At 37.3% G+C, this 22798-nt stretch overlaps 1 protein-coding gene across 5 annotated transcripts in view; it reads left to right on the forward strand.

Annotated features, from left to right (window-relative positions):
* Positions 1-22555, forward strand: part of LOC137627104 (zinc finger protein 501-like) — a 539524-nt gene extending 516969 nt beyond the window's left edge. For 4 of the 5 annotated variants that reach the window (XM_068358129.1, XM_068358128.1, XM_068358127.1 and 1 more), the window contains 2 exons: positions 18076-18195; positions 18896-22555. In XM_068358129.1, the coding sequence (XP_068214230.1) occupies positions 19120-20175 (1056 nt within the window). In that variant the 5' untranslated portion in view covers positions 18076-18195; positions 18896-19119 and the 3' untranslated portion in view covers positions 20176-22555. The remainder of the gene's footprint in view (positions 1-18075; positions 18196-18895) is intronic. The other variant, XM_068358126.1, reaches the window with a different exon arrangement.
* Positions 22556-22798: the final 243 nt, after the last annotated feature.

The following is a 22798-nucleotide window of genomic DNA, read 5'->3' on the forward strand; positions in this document are numbered from 1 at the left end:
CTTTGACCGTGTTAATCATGAGGCCCTTGTTTTCAAACTGAAACAGTTGGGAGTGGGTGGGTTGTTTCTTAGCATTATTATTGATTTTTTAAGTAATAGATCTCAAAGAGTTGTTGTTGATGGGCACCATAGTGATTATAGGAATGTGATATCCGGTGTTCCACAGGGTAGTGTTCTTGGCCCATTACTTTTCATACTATATACACATGACATGTGGTTTGGCCTAGAAAACAAGCTTGTTGCATATGCAGATGATGCTACTCTCTTTGCATCAATTCCATCCCCTGAATGTAGATCTAGGGTTGGTGAATCCCTTAATAGAGATTTAGCTAGAATTAGTGCATGGTGCAAATTATGGGGTATGAAGTTGAATCCTAACAAAACTCAAAGTATGATTGTAAGTAGGTCAAGGACGGTGGCTCCTCAACATCCGGATCTCAGTATTGATAATGTTTCTTTAAATTATGTATGACTCTTTCAAAATTTTAGGTGTGATTCTCGACAGTAAATTTACTTTTGAGAAAAATAAAAGGTCTGTGTCTTCTTCAATTGCACAAAAAATAGGCTTATTGAGAAAGTCTTTCAAGATTTTTGGTGATCAATCTATTCTGAAGAAGTGTTTTAATTCTTTCATTCTACCTTGTTTTGAGTATTGTTCTCCTGTTTGGTCTTCAGCTGCTGATTCTCATCTTAATTTGTTGGACAGAAACTTACGGTCTATTAAATTTCTTATTCCTGATCTAGATATTAATCTCTGGCACCGTCGTTCAATTAGTTCATTATGCATGTTGCATAAGATTTTTCATAACTCTGACCATCCTTTACATTCAGATCTCCCTGGACAATTCTATCCCGTTCGTAATACTAGGCAGGCAGTTAATTCTAATAGCCAGGCCTTCTCCATCACGAGACTCAATACTACGCAGTACTCTAGAAGTTTTATTCCAGCTGTTACCAAGTTGTGGAATGATCTTCCTAATCGGGTGGTTGAATCAGTAGAACTTCAAAAGTTCAAAGTTGGAGCAAATGCTTTTTTGTTGACCAGGCGGACATGAGTCTTTTTATAGTTTATTTATGACATATTTGTTTTTGATGCTGTTAATAGTTTATATATGACATGTCTGTTTTGACGTTGTTACTGTTTTTAGAATGATTTATTGTTAATTTGTTCTCTTCATTTATTTATTTCCTTATTTCCTTTCCTCACTGGGCTATTTTTCCCTGTTGGAGCCCCTGGGCTTATAGCATCTTGCTTTTCCAACTAGGGTTGTAGCTTGGATAGTAATAATAATAATAATAATAATGAATTCTTTTAAGTATATCATATCTCCAAGTGGTATCATATGCCTTTTCAAGGTAAAAAAAGACTGTCACATGGTGCTGTTTGGAAGCAAAGGCATCACAAATAGAGGACTCAAGTCGTATCAACACGTCAGTTGTTGAGTGCATTTTTCTGAATCCACATTGAGTCGGTGATAAAATACCCTTCTTTTCAAGGTACCGCATCAGTCTTACATTGACCATCTTCTCCATGATTTTCCATAAACAAGATGTCAATTCAATTGGCCTATAATTTGCTGCCAATAATTGTCCTTACCTGGTTTTAAAAAGGCTAAAATAAGGGCTAGTTCCCAAACACTTGGATAACTATGATCATGCTATATTCCATTAATAATGCTTAGAATAAATAACTTTGCATCAAAAAATACATGTTTAATCATTGTATATTGAATTTCATCAGGTCCAGGGGCTGTATCATTCCCCGTAGCAAGTGTAGAATCAAATTCTTTTTCAGTAAAAGGGGAATTGTATGACTCTTCCTTTCTTGTTGCGAAATTCAAAACTTTCTTTTCTTCAATGCTCCTATACTGGTGACTGGGAGCTGCTTCACACTTGCATGATACATTTGAAAAATGGTCAGCCAGGGCATTGCTGACTTTTGTTGCTACAGTCATATACTGACCATTACCCTTAACACTGGTGGTGGGTTTGTGAATGAATTTGTCTGCTATCTTTTTCACTTTCCTCCACTCAGATGATGTTGGTGTTCTACTGTTAATGGAGGAAACAAATGACACCCAAGACTGGCACCTAGCCTTTTTCATGGCACGGCGGAACTGTGCTCTTCATTTCATCTATATGACTAAATTCTCCTCAGTACGGCGCCTGCGCAATCGAGTTAAAGACTTACTTGTGGCTCTGTGCAGGGCAGTTAGTTCTGATGACCACCAGGGGACTGGTCATCGTTTGAATGTCCCTGTTGTTTTGGGAATGGAATTGGCTCCTGATGTGTGAAGAGTTCCATTAAGTAAGTCTATTGCACCATCAACACTTTCAAACTGTTCTACGTTTCCTTCAATTTCACTTAGCTCCCGAAATTTATCCCAGTCTGCCTTATACAGATTCCATCATGTCGATCTCTGCAAAGGTGGACCATTGTTGGTGTTTATAATGATTGGTGCATGATCAGTAGGGTGCCAATCATTTAATGCTCTCAAATTGAAATCGAGAAGACAGTTAGAGCTTGCAACTGAAAGGTCAATGCAGGACAAGGTACCTGTTTGTACGTGAAAGTGTGTTGGTTGGCTCTCCTGTATTAAGGAGTCCTACATCTTCATTCTCCAAAATGAATGATATAACATTACCCCTTGCATTTGCCAAAACATCACCCCATAGAGGATGTCTACTATTAAAATCTCCTAGTAAGAGAAAAGTTTGTGGGAGTTGTTTAATCACCTCTACTATATTATCATATGAGATTTTATAATTTGGAGGCAAGTAAAGAGAGCATATTGTGTATTTTCTCCCTATATTATCCTGTACAACCACTGCCTGCAGAGGGGGACAGATAGACAACAATATTTGGGAAACATCTCAATGAACATATGAAGACTTCCCCCATGGCTCCCTGCTCGTTGATCATATGGTGTCCTATAGCTAACATACTCTCGAGGACAAGGAGTATTAGCATCGAGCTTTTTTTCCTGTAGACATACAGTTATAGGGAAGTGCTCATATACTAGGAGCTTAAGTTCTTCATATTTCGCCCTTGGACCCTGGCAATTCTATTGCAGAATGGAGGAAAAAACTATGGTTATTTTTTGGAAGACACCTTGGATGAAGTCTTCCCATTGGCAATATTTGTTATAACAATATTTCCCGGTGGTATCTCTAGAGAGGATCTTGATATATTGGGTTTTGTTTTCGTCTTTTTCGTTTTGTCCTTTTGATCTAATTGTTGAGGAGGATGGTGGACCTCTAGTTGAATTTCTGATTTATTCAATTCACCTTCCAGTTGATCAGAAACATCAGCAGGCAAGACATCATATTTATTTGAAGTCATAACTTTAATGTTTCTTATGGTAGGAGGCGGGAGAGATGGAGGTCTCTCTCTTTTTCGATTAAAAGGTTGTGAGCTATCAGGTTTTTTAACCTCCCGCACTACAGGTTCACCAGGAAAATTCGTTTCAAGTGGAACCTCCATCAGATCAGGCAAGGACACGGCCTAAGAGAGGTTTGTACTATTGTTTAGAATAGGAGTAGATGGCCTTTGAATACCTTTCAGATCTTTAAGTATCTGTTTGGATTTTTCTACAATTTCTGGATATATATTTTCAATTGGACTTTCAATCTCTTTTAACTACTTTCATATGTTTCTTTATGTTAGGAGTTTGGATATAATGTTTGTCCGTGTGCTTTGGCAAATTTTTTCCTCAGAAACATTGAAAAAGGTTGCCCTGGTCTTATCTGCTTTTCAAGAGCTCTTTTACAAGCCTCTTTATAAGTATCCATTTCCATGGTCCTAATGGCCTGAATTTCTTTTTCAAAAATAAACTTAATGCAGCTTTTAGATGTAGCTGGGTTTGCTTCCCCACAATGTATGCAGTTGGGATTTTCTATGCATACTCCATGACTATTTTTTCCACAGTTGGCACAAACAGCTGGCTTATTATTTAGTTTTTTCCTTGCATTTCTGACTTGAATGGCCATACATTTGGCAATGATAACATCGCAATAGTGAAGGGATATATGGTTTCACCTTTAAAGATAGCCAACCAGCTTTAATAACATTTGATAATCTGCATTGATCAAATGTTATAATCAAAGTAGCAAGAGGAATAAGTTGTTCTCCAACTCTATCTCATTCTGACTACTTTTACTACTCCTTCACTTTTCAATTTATCCTCAATTTCTTTTTCCTCTATGTCCAGTCATTCTGGAGCATATATAACACATTTACTCTGTTTGAAAGTGGGTTTCGAAAAGCAATTGACACTATGACCATCCAATGTTTTAAGTGTTTTTAATCTTAAACCTTATATGTGGGATAGCGTCTCTATCAAGAGACTTCCATTTCCCTGGGGTAGAATTTGTTCTGCCCTCCACATAAAGTAACTATTTCCCTGTTAGCTTTAAAAACATTTTCACGCTCATTTCTTCCATTTCCAAATTCTAAAATAAATTTTTTTCTCATAATTCATCACTTCATAGTGACCAGGTAATACTTCTACTTTTCTATATCCTCTATACTGTCATCATTTTTCACTTTCACTTTTTCTCTAGTGTTCTCTTATCATTCTCTAAATAACGTGAATAAGGTTCCAATGTTACAATACTAGAACCCGAGTTGAAGCTGTCTGTACCGAGATCCATGTATGTATTTTCCAGGTTGTCAACAGAGGGGTTGGTTTTTTGGAAAGTGCAAGCCGGGTAATCCACGTCTTATAGGAGGATGTCAGTTCTCCTATCCCATGTGGCCCAACACGAGAAGAGGCTTCAGCGGGGACCAGTCTTCTATTAGAAAGGGGCCGCCTGTCTCTAGGTGGGCATACACTGGTCAGTGGGGTTAGTTATCCCCTCCTACCAGCAACTTTAATGCATGGCGTCACCCAGTACCCGCAAATATGGGTAACTTACAACCGGATCACTGGAGCCCGACTCTTAACAGACTTGGTTCGCACCCAATGGGGTCTACCAGAGGATGACGGCATCTAAATTGGCACAGGTTGAGATGGAATGCCCTCCATCCCACACTGTGCCAAATCCAAAGAAACAGCCAAAGTATGATCAAACAAGCCAAAGTCTGACTGATTTAGTTGGATCAACAGTTGGCCACCGAGGTCCAGTGGGAAAGCCCCCCATCCTCATCAAGGCTTCGGCATCTGGGGGTTTGTACTGTTTTTTTTTTTTTTAGCGGATCCTATTCTTCATGAGAGGAGTTAATCCTTTCATTATCGGTGTTAGATACGTGGTGTATACTTTGTGTCCTAAGAATGGAAATGGTGTATTCTCATTTAACATGGTTTCTTGCAGCTCAATGATGTCTGGATTTTGCACTGAAGTTTGGGATTGTAGGAAGGCAAACTTTTTTCTGAGTCCACAGACGTTCCATTGGAGTACTTTCACTTTAGTGTTGCTGAGAGTATGTTTGTTGTTGTGTGTGGCTGTGTTAGGATTGTTTTCTGGAGGGACTGGGAAAGGACTAGAGCTTGGAGTTCTTGGACGGCATTAACAAAATTAAATTTTCAAGGGACCACTGAGAAAACTTAATCCTTTGTGACTTTAAGAAATTACAAAGGACGTTTGAAATCGTGGTTATATAGGCCCCCATGGGACAATTGATGGGGTCATAATCGTTCCAATCAGTGACGGGTGGTACTAAGGGAATGGAGGAGCGTCATGCACTTGAACGGCTTCCGATAGCGGGACTAGGGAGGCTGGGAAAATCACTTGAAGAATTGGAGGTGATGGGTGTGTGGGTTTTAGGTGCGGAGGAGGATGAGGAAGGTTGGGGTCGGGTCTCCTGAGAGGAAGTGGAAGGGATGGAAGGAGAGGTAAATCTTAGTGGTGAGTGTGTGGAAGGAGTGTGGGAGGGGGATCGTTTTGACTTTGGAGGATGTCTACGAGGGCGTTGAGGTTTAGGTTCTTGAAGAGGATTTGGAGGAGAATGAAGTTTAGGAATGGCATGTCGGGAGGGATTAGGACTGGGTCGGGAGGTGCGGTTGGTTGGAGAAGGGGTGTGGTTGGTTGGAGTTTGGTGAGTTCAACATGGCTGATGTGACTGCAGGTTTTAGTGGCTGTCTGCTCCCTGGAGGTCGGTGATGCACTGCAGTCTTGCAGAACATGTCATGCCAAGCATGGTTAGGTCCTCGGCAGTAGGGCACTTGGCAATGGTGTGGTGTCCGGCCTTGAACCTGGCGATGCAGGTGGCTGTAGGTTGCTGTCTGCTGTTGCAAACTGCACACACCTCTGGACCTGCAGCTCCTGTGGTGCAAACACACGAGGGTAGCCTTCAGCTTGTCGAACTTAACTGTTAGGTTTGCTGTGGTCTTGATAACACAAAAACAAAAAAGGATGACAGATGCTACAGACACAGGAACATACTCATTACATAATGACTTCTGTTTCAGTTTATCAATAAACCTATTACATAGAGCTAATGACCTTCTGGCTCATGTCCAATCTGAGAAGTAATTAAGACTAGTGAGTATGGTAGCATAATTGTTATCAGTGTGAGTTGCCAGTGACACTTTCTTTAATTCTGGATCCTTTTCTGCAACTTCAAATGAACATAAAGTTTCATCAGTCTTATCATGTTTTAAGAATTCAGGTCCATACCATCACATATAGGTACTAATCAAATCTTGAACAGACATGCCTCTTGAACATAAATCTACAGGATTATTCCTGTAGGAAACACATTTCCATTGTTCAGGTAAGATGTGATTTCTAATTTTCTCAACTCTGTCATAAAAAAAACTTTAAATTGTTTAGATTGCTTGGCTATGTATGCAAGAACAATTTTACCATCTACCCAAAATACCTCTTTACTAATATTGACCTTCAAATCCTTTTTTAAGAAACAACTCACATTTACAGATACTAATGCAGCAGTGAATTCTAACCTAGGTATAGTGAAAGATTTCAAGGGAGACACTTGATTTAGCCATAACTAATCTAGTATGTATTTGTCCATTAGCATCTGTCATTCTTAGGTATGAGCATTGATCATAACCCTTCTCACTATGCAATTTATAGTCTATGACAGTCATTGCCTGGTTTATAACATCTCTCAACTTTAATATTTTTCAATTTGGGTAACTGAGATAACCAATTTTCCCAATTGGTACTAAGAGTTTGGGGGTTTGCAAAACTTTCTTACCTGTAAGAATGAATGGTAATATCATGCCAAGGGGATAATAAATTGAGCTATGGATAAAACATCTCTTCTAGTACTGGGCCTTTGAATTGTTGTGACATTGAAATTAAATGTATCGGTTTTGGTACACCACTCTATGCCTAAAGTTCATTCTACTGGTAACTTATCGTTTGTCAAATCAAGATTCTTAACTGATTGAGCAACTTCATCAGGACACAGCCTTCAAAACTTCAATATTGTTGGCAACAAATTTGTGCAAATGGAAACCACCCCATTTACATATCATTTGAGTGTCTTTGGCTAAGATTTTCACTTCCTCCACTGTAGTTACAGACTTTTAGCCATCATCAACATAAAAATCTTCTCTAATGAATTTTGCTGCTTTTTCAGTATTTTTTATCCTTAATTTATCAGCTGCAGTTTTCAAAGCATAATTTGCAACAGATGGAGGGCTTCTAGCACCAAATAAATGAACAGTTATCCTATATTGAACAATGTCACCTTCTAAATCATTATTATCAAACCACAGAAATCGTAAAAGAATTCTGTGTTCTTCATTTACTAAAACTTTGTGATACGTTGCTTCTACGTCACAAGTAAATGCAACACGATGATTCTAATTCTACACAAAATATCAGCTAGATTATTGGACAACTCTGATCCCTGAAGCAAACAATCATTCAAATTTACATTTTTATACATAAAAGAACAATCAAATACTACTCTGATTTTGTCAGGCTTTCTAGGATGATAAACCCCATGATGTGGAATAAACCAAACCTTTCCCTTAGAAAGGGATGTTTCATCCAAAGGAACCCTTTCTGCATAACCCTTATATATCATATTCTTCATGAAAGTTATGTAATCATTTTCCATTCTGACATTTTTGTGAAGCCTTTGCCTCAGGTTGATTAGTCTTTTCTGGACTAGTAATTTATTATATGGGAAATAAATATCAACTTTTAGTGGTAATGGAATTTTAAACTGTTTATCATCATTAATCTTGATACCATTGCTAACAATTTCAATATACCTTCTTTCTTGTACTGAGCAAGCTACCTCATCATCACTACCATTACTTACGAAATCAGATTCAAACACCTCTCTGACATGATGAGGCTCATTCACTTCTTTTATCTTGATAGGTACTTTGAAAATATTATTTGCTCTCTTGGAATTTATTTTAATCTCTTCAACTACAGTTCTGTTAACAAAAAACACCTCTCTGAATTATTCCCTGTGGTATTTACATTACCAATAATTCCCCACCCAAGCGCTGTTTTCTGACCATAAGGCTCATTTTCAGAACCAGGAATGATTTCTAACTGTTTGACAGCCTTTATACACTTTATACCTATCAATAGGCCTATATCAATGTCAGGTTTGTACTCCATTATTATTCCAGCAATTTTCTGAAGATGAGGCCATCTTAAAGCTGAACATTTTTTGGGGAATTTGTGCTCTTCTTTCAGGTATAGTTTTCCTAGAGTAAGCACATAGTAAGTTACGGTACTGTTTTCACCTACGCCCTTAACTGATAGACCACATATTTTAGTATTTTCTATAGCCTCTTCACCAAGCATAGCCAACACCAGCCATATTGCGACGACTATTTGATACCCGTGATGGTGAGGCACTTGTTGACTGAATGCCTCACTTAATGCACAGAGAGAAATAGATATCTGTTCGAGGCCCGGAGTGAGGATGGCAGGTTCATCCTTGCCAATATCCTTGGACATGACGTGTCGTTCAGTGCTAGTGGCATTTTTAAATCTATATCAGAAGCAGGTCTTCTTAATGCTATTTAACTTTTATAACATATTTACTTCCCTGGTTTTAATTGAATATTCTTTTTATCTCTATTTATAATAAACGATATTGGCGTCAAGACCTTCGATATCAGGATGCCAGAGAGCTTCAAATCATTCATTCAACAAGCATAGTTGCTATCTTGATGATAGAACTTTGGCCAGTGATATTCATGTCTAAATACAATTTCCTTGATAAAACAAGCATCTGACAGAGCATCCAATACAGTATATACCATGACCGTATTATTTGTATCCCTATGACTTAACCAAACTAGTACAATTATTGAATGAACATCAGCTTCAAAATATCTGTTAACATTAATTCTATTAGTTACAGCCTGTTCATGATGGGTATCACCAGAACTTTGTCTTTTTATCAAATATTTATGATGGAGAACTGTCAGGTGCCATAGCTTGCATTTAATACATTTCCTTGGTCCTCTACAATACCTTGAATAATGACCAATTTTGAATCCATACCTACACATTTTTTTTATCTGTCACGTATTGATTTCTTTGAGCAATATTAAGTTTTAAGAACTCAGGACATCTCCATATCATGGTTTTGTCTACAGTAATAGCATGTGAAACTTAGTTCATTGTAGCCTCGACTAGTTTTTCACTCTTAGATTTATTTTCATCAGATTCAGCATTGTAACATTATTAGCTTCATTAAATTTAGTAACAAATGAGGTGCATTTCATAACCTTGCCTTGTGGCTGCTTCTCTTTAGATGTAAATACTGTAACTTTCTTATAAAGTGGACTGTAGTTGATGTTGGATTATATGCCTTATTAGCTTCATCTCTTATGAACCTTGCAAACTCTTCAGAAGATGGATATTCCTCTTCATCAACTGTGATTCTTTTAGTTACCATACATTTCTATTTTTTTTTTTTTTTTTTTTTTTTTTTTGCAATTTGAGCTGGTAATTTCTGTAACACAAGTCTATTTTCTTTGGGATCATTAAGAACTGATAAGTACTTTATGATTCCCATGGGTGTTTTACGGTGTTCTATGAAATCATACAATTTTCTCAAATGTGGACCATCATTAATTGTAATCTTTGGCCAACCTTCAAGCTTGATTCTAAAGGCATCTGCAACAATAAATTTATTTCCAAACCTATCATGAAGTAACTTCCAAGCCTTATCGTAAGCCTCTTGGGTGCCAAAAGAAATAAGATAATCGATTTCAGCTTTAGCCTGACCATCCTTGTATTCACTTAAGTAATACAATCTTACAACGACATCATCTGTTTTATTTTCAATTAATTTATTAAATGATGCTTTCCACTGAGGGTAATTTATTAAATGATGCTTTCCACTGAGGGTACTTCAGCAAATCTCCAAAAAATACCTCTGGTTCTTTGACGGGTAAATTGTCTTTACATTGCTTCGCAGCAAACAAGTTGGCTAGTTTCTCCAAGTTCTGATTTTGAAGGTCTGCAAAACCTTTTATAATACCCCATTGATATATTTGACTGGACTGCACATTACCATTATTAAGAAAGTTAGTGTTCATCGACATCTGCCATGGGTTCACAGGTGTGTAGCTGTGGTCTATTAACATAAGGTTGCGTAATGAAAGTGATGGCATTTTTAGGATCTATAAGCGTAGGTTCGCCTATTGGCTCATGGGGCGCTTCATGTGTAACTGTATGGTTTACCCTAGTCTTATTTGGTATTTTGAAATCAGAGTCCAGATTTGTTTCTTGGCGTAGCGTAAGTTTATTTGGATGTGAGCTTATAAATATGGTCTAGCTTTGATTCCCCTATTGGTATGGAATTGGTTTTAAATTCAAACTCCTGAGCATCTGGATTTAAATGAATCATTGCTTTTATTTGTGCCTTCCCTTTATCTAAATCTTTGTTAGTATTATCCAAACCTTCTGCCAAGGAAAACGAGTTTTGTACCCTGGAACCTGACAATGAATCATTTGCAACTCTGCTGTCCTCGAGATATCTGTGCAAGAGACCGTGTGTGTGGTTGGTTACTTTCACACAACGGGAAACTTAAGCATGTCTCTGGATCTATTGCATTCTCTTCTTCTATAATTTTATTAACTGCTCCTATCTCAGCATTAGTGGCTTAATTTTTTTTTATCAACTTCTAATTTATTTAAATCTGCTCAAGCCTTTTCCATTATGTTAGGGTATTTTCTTTCTGTGCCTAACCTAGCCAGTTTTGGGCCTAGTTCTATTCTCTTATGGGAAACATAAGATGATTTACTTACACTTGTACAATGTGACCTAGATGAAGGTTTTGATTGTTGAGAGACGACCTTTTTTCTAATTGGTCATGTTTAACCTTTTCTTTTGACACTGATAACCTGGTCTGACCTTCATATGATATATTTTGGTGATTATACTCTAAACTCTGTACAATGTCAACCTCTGATCTTTCTGAATCTCTTAATATGGAGAAAGTCATGTTAATATTCTTTAACTCTATTTGAAGCCTATTTGCAACTTCCAGTGGTTGGCCTACATTACAACCATTTTTAGAAAAGGCCAAATCTGCTTCCTTAATTAATTTTCACAAGACTCATTCTTGCTTTTTGAATTCATCAACCAGACGATCTAAATTATACATCTTACCTTTTTCTGATTGCAATCTCACTCTCTTACCAGTGGGGGAGTTAGGTCTAGGCCTAGGTATAGATAAATGTAAGTCTTGCTCTTCATCTTGGCTTAGGTGTTGATCTTCATATTTGGCTTGTTCACTAAACTCCATTTTGGCTACATATGCAGATTTTTCACGTCTTCTATGTAGTTTAGTTAGGCTCCTATTCTTGGGATCAACAATAATTCTACTGCCGAACTTTGCTAAAGTGACGGTGGCTCATTAGATATTTTGTTATTTGCAGCCCCATTCTGTGTTGAATTTTCAAAATTAAGGAGAGCAAGATTCAGTGGCCCTTTTTTTTGGTATATATTTTAAACTAAACCATGAGCCAGTGATGGAAATAACTGAAAATAAAAGAGAAACCTATAAGGCTACTGCCCATAGAGCTATGCTATGATACAAAAATATAGTTATTCTATATTTATAACAAACAGTACAAAAATACATAATTCACAAACTAATGTAGCTTACCACAATTTTGGGAGGGTTGTAATCACTTGAAAACAAAGAGTAATATAAAGCTTTACTGGTAGCTATTCCTTAGTGGCTGATTGAGAAGCCAGTTGTTTTGATAGTGCCTCATCCAACTTGGTAGACTGTATTTTAAGTAATGTTTCTCAAAATATATCTAATATCTAACTGTGAATGTCTATGACAGTAAAAATTACTTCTCTTGCAGTTTATTTATTTCCTTGTTTCCTTTCTGTACTGGGCTATTTTTCTCTGTTGGGGCCCTTGGGCTTTTAGCATCTTGATTTTCCAACTAGGGTTGTAGCTTAGCTTGTAATAATGATAATAATAATAATAATAATAATAATAATAATAATAATAATAATAATAATAATAACTATAATAATAATAACTATAGCACCTTGGTCATCATCATTATGATCTGCTGGAGCTCACCCGCACGTAAACAAGCTTTTCGTGATCACGGGCAGGGTCAAGAGGAGAGGCATCAAGGACACACAGGTTAAAGATCGGGCCCTGAATGCAGACTTTTCTCCATAAGTTCATAGAGCCAGAGCGCATGATGTTAATTGCATAGTACGTCCCTAGCATTTAACCCCTTCACTACAAGGCCGCAGATCCACTACTCAAGCGATTTACGAGATTTGTTACCATCCGATATAATTGCTCACTTACTCTACAATAACCTACATTTCCATGTTTATTAGTTTTACTGCTAATTACAGAATAAAATTTTCAAAAGTTTTCTTCATTCTCCATTGTATTACGCTCTAAACAACCGAAATATTTTTTCCATTCATTGTGAAATGATAATAGAATATTTTTTCAGAAATTTGTTTTATATAATTATCTCTAAATAGTAGTAAAGCACTGTAATTATATGTGTAAAATGAAAATTATATTAATTGATGTGACTATGCTATGTTAATCCATCATAAATCCATGATAAATAGCCGTCGAAAGATATAAAACTATTCGACAGTACTAATGGACTTTACGTTGTACAGAAATGTAATGAAAATATCCATTAATTCCTTTGACACAAGAAGTATTTTGTAATATATAATTATAAGGTATGAAAAAGCACTGTGATTTTATGTGTAAAAAAAACTTTATATATTTCTTGAAGTGACTATGTTATTCAATAATACTTCCATGATATATAGCCGTCGAAAGATATAAAACTGCTCGACAGTAATAATGGACTTTACGTTTTACAGAAATATAATGATATCTATTTGTTTCCTTTGACACAAGAATTATTCCATAATGTATGATTTATAAGGTGTTTAAGATGAACAAATACGATAAACAAAAAACTGATGACAAAAACCCTTCTGTGAGAAAGAGAGAGAGACGTAATATAAATTTAGCTAATTCATTAGGCACGATGTGTGTTTGTTCTTGTCATTCGATCTTGTGTGTATCTGTCACTATGAACTGGATCATTTCTGTTTTGGGTATTTCACTGGCATGGAAATAGACTGCTCATGTAAGAACATGACGAATACTGCGTAGAATCTCGATAAATAGAAATAATGGCAATAGACTAACTTTTACTTGTGAAAAAAAATGAACAATACTAATATGAAATATATAAGACATGAGGATGATATTATTTTGTAGAAATGATAGTTGATGAAAAAATTATAATAAGAAAAAACAATTTTTGTCTTGCATCAACAGCTTGTATTACTGGTAAAACATTTTCCTTACATTGTGGGTAGGACTTGTGGGAGTCAAAGGCGGAAAATTGAAGATCGCTTCTCAGTAGTTTCTCTGTGATTTGAACAAGTATGCCAACATAGAAATTCAATAAAATGGACCTTACATAATCATGGATAAAGACGAGAATTGGAAATATTTCGGTTGAATGTGGGGTGAGATGTGAGGATCCCTACATCTCTATGGTGGTTGGAGGTGAGCTTTGAGTAATGCCTCAGGTAGGAAATGCTGCCATTTGCTAGAGAGAGTGGTGTAATATTTTATGGTAACAAAAAGACTAGAATAGCTCTAACACAATCAGGAATAAAGGCTAGAATCCCAAAGACTTCAGTGGTTGACTGGAGAAAGAAAGAGGAGGGGCTGATATCAGGGAGAGGAGGAGATTTTTAAGTGAAATTTCTCGAGTGTGAACAGTGTGTGATACACGACCATGTCTTATAATCTTTTGTAGGATATAAGAGTAATTTCAACCTCCATATGGTTTATATTTGTAACTTGCAATGTTGATAATAATGATAATAGTAATAATGACATATCCGAACGACTCCATCCATATCACCAAGCAGGTTTTTGACGTATTACGTCATGGTAGCGAAGGGAATAAAATGAACTACAGTACCCTGTGACACAGGTATTTCAAGCAGGAGCTTGAAAGCGTTGGACGACCTTCACAGCCTGCGACCTGTATGATGTAATCCACAGGAACCTGAGTGCCTAGGTCCTGTGGTGGCAGCACATGTGGTTTAAGATACCATAGCTCCATTGCAGAACAAGTTACAGTCGGTCGAGTGCAGAGGTTACCCAGTATTAGTCTGGGATGAACGACAGAGTGTTTTCCTTGGAGCACAGCACTGGTGGAACTCTGCAAGCTAATCTCACCAGTTTGTAGGTAGAAACCATATCTCTTGTGTAGCTTTAAATATGATATATATTTGTTACATACCCGTCCTTACCTGGTCAAGTCACAGTTCTCAGTTCACACATAATCACACAAATTGCCCAGGCCGTTAGCTGTCTCACACATTTTGAGAGTTGGTGAGATGTCAGGGTGTCTCAATCAAGCTCATGCAAAGTACAGAACCACGTCCTTGGTTAGAAATCACCCAGTTGGTTAAGGAATTCCACCTACCTAAGTTTAAGTCTCCACTGTAAAGAACCAAATTATTTATATTTTGTGTTGGAACAAATGACCAAATTATGGAAGTAATTTGTATTTTTCCTAAATATACAAAAGTTGAGCTCTTTACACATACCTGTCCTGCCATCACCAAATCCCCCTACAATTCCTGCCTACAACAAAAAAAAAATGATGGGTTGCCCCTGACCTGCTGGCAAGGTGCCATGGGCAGTTTGTCGATAAAGATAAAGGCAAAGGAAATGTAAGGGTAAGAAAAGTGTTCCCCCTCTCCCTAGTAAGACCCCAATCCCTGAGTTAATGCCAGTGTTTCCTGCCCCTTCCCCTGTGTCCACCACTCTACCCCTTGTCTGGTGTCTGTTCTTGCTCCCTCAATGTCCGTAATTGTACCTCCAACCTCTCTTGTTACTGGGTCGCGGGACCTTATGAATGTTCCTTTCCCATCCCCTCTGACAGTGTGCCCTATTGTTGTGGCTACTTTTGGAGCAACCCATGTGGAATGAGAGCCTAGAAGCAGAAATCCAGTGAGGCCTGATGTAGTCGCAGGGATAGGGATCCCTACGACACTATCTCACTTTCAAGAGTTTTTGTGTGTTTTTTTCAGCTTTTATGCTCTGTTTGGTGAACATTAAATCCTTGCTGATAATAATACCAAGATCTTCCACCTGGTCCACACTTTCTATTTCATTACCCAGCAGTGAGTAATCTTATTGTGGGTTACTATAACCTATGTGCATGACTTTACATTTCCCACAGTTAAAAGGCATTTGCCATTTCCTGGACGAGAGAGAGAGAGAGAGAGAGAGAGAGAGAGAGAGAGAGAGAGAGAGAGAGAGAGAGAGAGAGAGAGAGAGCTAGGGCCACCAAACTAGTTCCAACACTAAGGCAATTTGTATATAGATGGAAGACGGAGTGTTCAAACTAATTTGATCTACAAACTTGACGACTAAGAGGACAGTTAATAGAGGCACTCAACATTTTAAAAGTACTAACAAATGTAGATTACAACGGATACCACCAAGTGGTTCCCAAGAGGTATCAGGGAACATGGCCTCTTTCTGTCTTCGTAAGTGATCCATACACCTTGGCTGAAGAGAGAGTCAAGGCGGCGCCAACCAGGTCCGCGGCTTACGTAGTCCGGGGTATTGGCTCCACACTCACTTCCAAGAGAAATCTATCAGTGGGCCAGGTGTTGAAGGCAGTTGTCTGGAAAGGCAGACAACCTCCACAGCCTCTTTATGAGACTATACCCACAAGTCCCTTGACACCTTTGTGTTTGGACACATTGTGGCTGCTCAAGCGGTTGGGTATCCAGCCCAGCTCTGACACAGGACAAGGATGCATCTTGTCTGTGTTAGCATTTCGACATAATTCGGGAATGGTAGGTAGTAAGACTTCCTCTTCTGCTTCTTTCCTCTACCCGAGTGGTCCCCAACCTTTAGTAGGGTGAGGGCTACATCTGTCATTATTAATACAGAGGAGGGTGTCTTCCACCCCACCACCACCCCTAAATATATGTATATATATATATATATATATATATATATATATATATATATATATATATATATCTATATATATATATATCTATCTATCTATCTAGAGAGAGAGAGATTTTGTTATCTTTAAGAAATTTAGTGAGAAGGTTAGCTCTGCATTCCTTCTGCTAACTTTGATTTCTTTTTGTTGTAATTTGTAACTGCTATTCTCATGTAGTCATTTAGGTGACTGTCAATTAGAAATCCCTATTCACAAAGCTGAAAGTGGTCTCTGATAAACTTCCTTCAGAAGTGGAAATTTCTCCAATACTACTAATGTCCAGAATTCCGAGTGATTTGCTATGCTTCTCAGTTCTAAGTCACTTCGCAACATAATAATGTCATTTTCATTAGAGGCATTCCGGCTGAAAAAGCAATCCAAGTTGAGAAGCAATGTCGCTGACATCAGTTATAAAACGGGTTTGATATGAATGTGGCTGCTGGCAGAATACTACTCAAGTCTGCAAATCTTTTCTTAAACTCATCCAAAATTATGTTTGAGATGATTTGTGTGTGTGCTAACACTGCATTTCAATTTTTTTCCATGTTCAGTCTTTTTTGCAGCAAATGGAAGTGTTATGAGACCCATTTAGAGAACAGGGACATCCATAGCTTCAGCTTATTAATCAAGCCATTTACTGCACCTATCATTTGTGACAGAATTTTCATTTGTCCTTGCATCTCTAGATTTTACTCATTAAGCTTAGATGTGATGTCACTTAAAATGCTAGATCAGCTTGTCATTGTGCCTCATCAAGGTCTTCTCGTGAATCCCCTCTTTCTTGCAAAAAACTTTTGATTTCAGGAGTTAGCTCCTCACCCTCACTCCCTCCTCCCCTCTGAAACTGAACATGAAAATCCCTTCTCCCTGCCAACAGACTCTCTCTCTCTCTCTCTCTCTCTCTCTCTCTCTCTCTCTCTCTCTCTCTCTCTCTCTCTCTCTCTCTCTCTCTCTCTCAAGTATATGATGGGTACAAGTTACATCATTATATTAAAGAGTGCAAAGAAATTGAACGTTTTAAAAGAGAAATCAAACCTTGTCATTCCATGTTATTTTCGACCATTTCTTGAATCTTAGGGTGTTTTTGGAAGTTGAAAAATGTTACTCGAGTTTTGCAAATGCTTCCTATCTTTCCATATTATCATTATTATTATTATTATTGTTATTATTATTATTATTATTATTATTATTATTTAGATTATTATCAATATTATTATTGTCATTATTTGTCTTAAAGTAAAGGAAATAGTATTTATTAATGAAAACCTTCCGATGCAGGCCTGATAGTAGGTGCGCCATTTGTGTTTAGCTGTGTATGTGTGCATTTATATACATTGTATGTATGTATGATATTGAACGCAATAAACTTGTTAAATCAACTCTCTCTCTCTCTCTCTCTCTCTCTCTCTCTCTCTCTCTCTCTCTCTCTCTCATCATGTGTGCGGTAAGTAATTATTTTTTTTATTAATATTACATATTTTCCTAATTGTTATTGTCTGAATTAATATATATATATATATATATATATATATATATATATATATATATATATATATATATTATATGTAAATGAAGAATATTTCACAGTTTTCTTATTGACCTTTGCAGGCTTCACATAGTCCAGCAGGTGACATTGTGCCATATATAGCTACAGACTGAACCACTGCTCTACCCCTCTCATCGGGTCAGCAGTTGAGGCAATAAATGCTTGTCAGATCAGATGCTACTGTAAGTTTCACTCCAGAGTACCTTTTTTTTGTAGTCAAAGAAGTATATTTTTTCATCTTCGATGGAAGCCAAGGGATGGTGAATCTACCAACCCATTATTCTTATACTTGGTGGGTGACTCTAGATGCTACAGGATGACCCAGGGCCTATAAGTTTCTCATCCTTATGGTAAACACAGAAGGGGTGATAGTGGCCTCACTATGCTTCTCCACGGATCAAGTGTTGAACAGTTCCAGGGAAGTAACAGAACCTTCAAGTTTTGGTTCCAAAAGGCCTTCCAACCTATCAAATTAGTGAATCTCCCTAATTGTATGATGATGGATTTTATTGGGCTTAGGAATAAATCAATATTTTGAATGTAATTTGTATTTTTCCTAGCCATACAAACCCGAGTCCTTCAATCAAACTTCCCTTATTTAACAACCCCTCTAAGTCTTGGACCAAAGTATCAAAAGATAGTAATGAGCTGACTGAAAGGGGATTGGAGCTTCTTGCCCCGCACCCTTTCCTGTCAGATAACTGTTTTTTATCCATTTCAATCAATGAACCCAGCTGGAGCTAAATAAATCTCCTTAATTAGAGGACTCGGATTTGTCTGGCTAAGAAGAATACAAATTACTTTTAAAATTTGTTGATTTCAGATAACTCCAACATTTTCATCTTGTCATTCGCCATTGATAATTGTTCTCTATTCTTTCAGACTTTTCATCCCAAAGGCAATAATCATCCACCACTTGTGGCAAGGTCGTGTAAACTATTGAAGATATATGTAAGAGATAAATGACTAGGACAAAGAAAGAAAGGTCTGTGTTGGTACATGTTGTAATGCTTTGATGTAAGGAATTGTAAGTTTGGTGTTTACTATATATGTGTACACTGTTGAAGATATTATTAAAGAGGATGTCATCTTGAGATAGGGAGAGGATGAGGAACTTTGAATCATTAGAATTTCCAATAAAAAGTGAAATGGAAGATTCGTATTCACACACTGCAGTCAAGTTGGAAAATAATGAGTTAGTCGACATAGTTGGTCTCTTTGATGATGGCTCTCTTTTCATGGATACAGACATGGAATTCAAAGCAGAGCCAGAAATGGAATTCAAAGCAGAGCCAGAAATATTTGAGTCAAGTGAAGCTGACATGAAATATTCTTTGGACTTTGATGCATCAGTGAGTGAGAAGGATTTACAAATCAGCAAAAGGGAAGTCAATAAAGAGGAGGAGAGTGTTAAGTCAAGTTTGAAAGAGGAATGTGGCATACAGTTGCGGTCTAGTAGGAGGGCTGGCAAAGGAAAGGGAAGCAGAAAGGGGAAAGAATGTTTACAGAAAGAGGATATCAAGAACAGTGTCTGTGCAAAACCTATTTGGCCGGAAAGTGATTCCAAAACCCACACTATGGGTGGGAATTATGAAAAACAATTTAGTGGAGTAGTTAACCTCAACACTCACATGGTAGTTCACACTGGAGGCAAGTTCAGATGTAGAGATTGCGGCAGAAGATTTTCTAGGCAAGCAGATCGTAAAACACATTATGAAACTCACAATAGGAAGAAGTCTTTTAAGTGCAATGTCTGTGACAAGGCATTTTTTGAGAAAGGTGATCTCACAAGACATTATAGAACTCACACTGGAGAGAAGCCATTTAAGTGCAGTGTCTGTGACGAAGCCTTTTCTCGGAAAAGTCGTCTCACAGAGCATCATAGAATTCATACTGGGGAGAAACCATTCAAGTGTAATGTCTGTGACAAAGCATTTTCTGAGAGAAGTCATTTCGCAAGACATACTAAAATTCATACTGGGGAGAAGCCATTTAAGTGTAATGTCTGTGACAAAGCATTTTCTCGGAAAAGTCATCTCACAAGACATTATGGAACTCACACCAGGAAGAAGGTATTTAAGTGTAATGTCTGTGACAAAGCATTTGCCAGCAAATCTTGTCTTTTAAAGCATAATAAGATTTATTCCATAGAAAATGTGTAAGGAAGTGGGAAAATCGAATGTTTGTTGCTACACAAATATCGTTCTTTACTGTAGGAGAACGGATAACAGCAAAGGTGAAACACAACAGTTAAAACTTGTAACGAGATGTAAACAACTGGCATGGGGTTTACCTGTTGTTTGCAGGGAACCAAACAAACCCCTCCTCCAATTTGCTCACTGACATTTCACTTGGATGTCAGCCATTGATGAGGAGGGTTGTTTTCACCAACTGGAACATTTTTGCAGTTTGTTTTGATTGTGATTTTTTTTTCTTTTCCATCATGTTAATGTTTTTGTGTATTACTTATAATGTGATTACCTATTGAGCCCTTCCTGCAACGATTTGATTGCGGTTATGGGCGTCCTGAGATGCATGTTTCTGTTGGTGGTCCTATTGAGTACATCCCTGCCTAGCAATCTCCAGGTCAAGGATTCGTGTCATTACTAGTTGCTGTATGGCCATCCTTCAAGGGAGTGTTTAACAGGATGCAGGCTTTCTTCAACCTTTGTGGGCCAGTCGGGAAAGAGAATTCCCTTTTTCAACATTTGGCAAACCTCAGGGTAGGGAGTCCTTCGCATTTCTTCTTTGGATATGAGAATGTCTTCCTGCCGAAGGGAGTCTCTCAAGTCTTTCATGTGGTACTTCAGCACACAAGAAGGAATATGCATATCAATTATATTGATTCCCATTCATAGGAACAACAGGCTCAACACTATGATACAGTTGTGGCCAATTTAAGTTCAAAAGATCATTCAAAATGTCATTCCAGTCTGCTTGAGAATGAGTATGACACATCTGAGACAGACTGTTCAGTCTTAACTACTAATGTAATCAAGCCATGATCAAGTGTCCCAACTGGAGAACCAAACTTGCTTGTTATGGGTTCAAGCAGTTACCAAATCTATGAGTGGCTTCACTTATGATTTGCTCACTGCTGGATTCAGAGACAAAGTCCAAAGCTCTTAAGCCATGGCGAACAGTAGGAGAAACAGAATTTAACCACAGAGGCCTTTCTATCATTTTTTGTATCTTAGCCATAATGGTTTGACAACAATCAAAGATAGAATCATCCAAGTCTGGATTCCGGTAGATTGAACACAAATAGTTGTTGCGCCTGCCACAAAAGTTTATTACCTGAATTTCATGACATCCACATTCATAGCAGGACTTGGGAGAAGCAGGGTACTTAGTCCTAAAATACTCTACACTATAATTATTTGTTTCTTAAAATCAGGAATAAAGAGCTCAGATAAATGCCTCATTTGAGAAACCAAAGTTTCTGATCATAAAAGAATATCATACTATCTGGAAGCAACAGTAAGGTCTTGAATATTGTCATACTGTCCACGAATATTGCAATACAGTAGACGACATTGGCGAAGTCCCGGATGTACTGGTCTTGGATTTCAATCAATTTCTCCAGACAGGATAAGAATTCAAAGCAGTAAAAGGATTCATTATACTAAAAACAAACTAAACAATAATGATAACAAATATATATGTATGGAGATATATATAAATTTACTGGAACAACCCTTAGACTAACGATAAAAATTCGTATAAAATTAGTCAACATAGCGGAGTAGAAACACCATTCAAGGCTAAGTGCTGAAGGAAGGGCAGTCTTTCTTCAGACCTTCAAGAGACATCTCTCCAGCGTCTCGAGTCTTCGCACATCTCCAGTCACACATCTCCCACTTTTTTCTTTGTACCTCTCATAACTTTCAATATCATGGTCCTTCCCCCCCCCCCCTTTGATGCTAAACGGCCTCCCTGGTCCCAAGTTTTGGCAGCCAAGCAGTTTTCATTAGAGAAAGTAAAATTGTTGGTATTTACAAAATTATTTTTCAGAATTTTTGTATCCATTTATCATGTCATCCACTGCTGCCAATATGGTTTTTCTAGGACATTGGATGTATTGATTACTACAGGAAAATAAATTATCATTTTCATAATGCCCTGAAGAGATTAATGCCAATGTAAGTCACAGCATTAAAAGGATTCAACTTAATTACAAGTTCATATAATCATTTGATAATGTCAAATGTTTTTGTAAAGTGTATTTTTGGCTATTCACTCTTTCCCCTTCCACAGGCACTTGCATAAAACTCACATGAGGATGTATGCACCCAATTTGAAGCCTCAGAAAGATAAAGACGAGCCATTAAATCCTTGAGTCCCCACAACTAATGTCTTTTGTTGCTCATTCATCCCCGAAGTACTTGATACTCTTAACATTGTTATATGGACCAAGTGATAAGATCAGTCTGTTGAATTCACTTGTTGTCTTGCATTTTCTTTATGTGCATTGATAGTGTGTTAAACTTTGACATAAGCTTCCTTACTTGATAATGTCTTTGCTGATAAAAAGGTTCCATTTCCATTTGAATTTTGAGGGAAAGTTAATATTTCCTAAATTGATGTTTTTGTCAGTTGTTCCATAAAGAAAATGGAATGTGTTTTTCGTAAAATCTGAAACTGACTGAATATTATTTTTCTATTTTTTGCTGCTTATTTGTTTGTAACTTGAGTGTATATTGTAATATTCTTTAATTATAAGAAATAATTGTTAACTTGAGATATTGTATTTTGGACATGCATTATGTAACCAAATAAATTAAT

This window comes from Palaemon carinicauda, chromosome 34 (genome assembly GCF_036898095.1).
Source record: "Palaemon carinicauda isolate YSFRI2023 chromosome 34, ASM3689809v2, whole genome shotgun sequence".
NCBI lineage: Eukaryota > Metazoa > Arthropoda > Malacostraca > Decapoda > Palaemonidae > Palaemon > Palaemon carinicauda.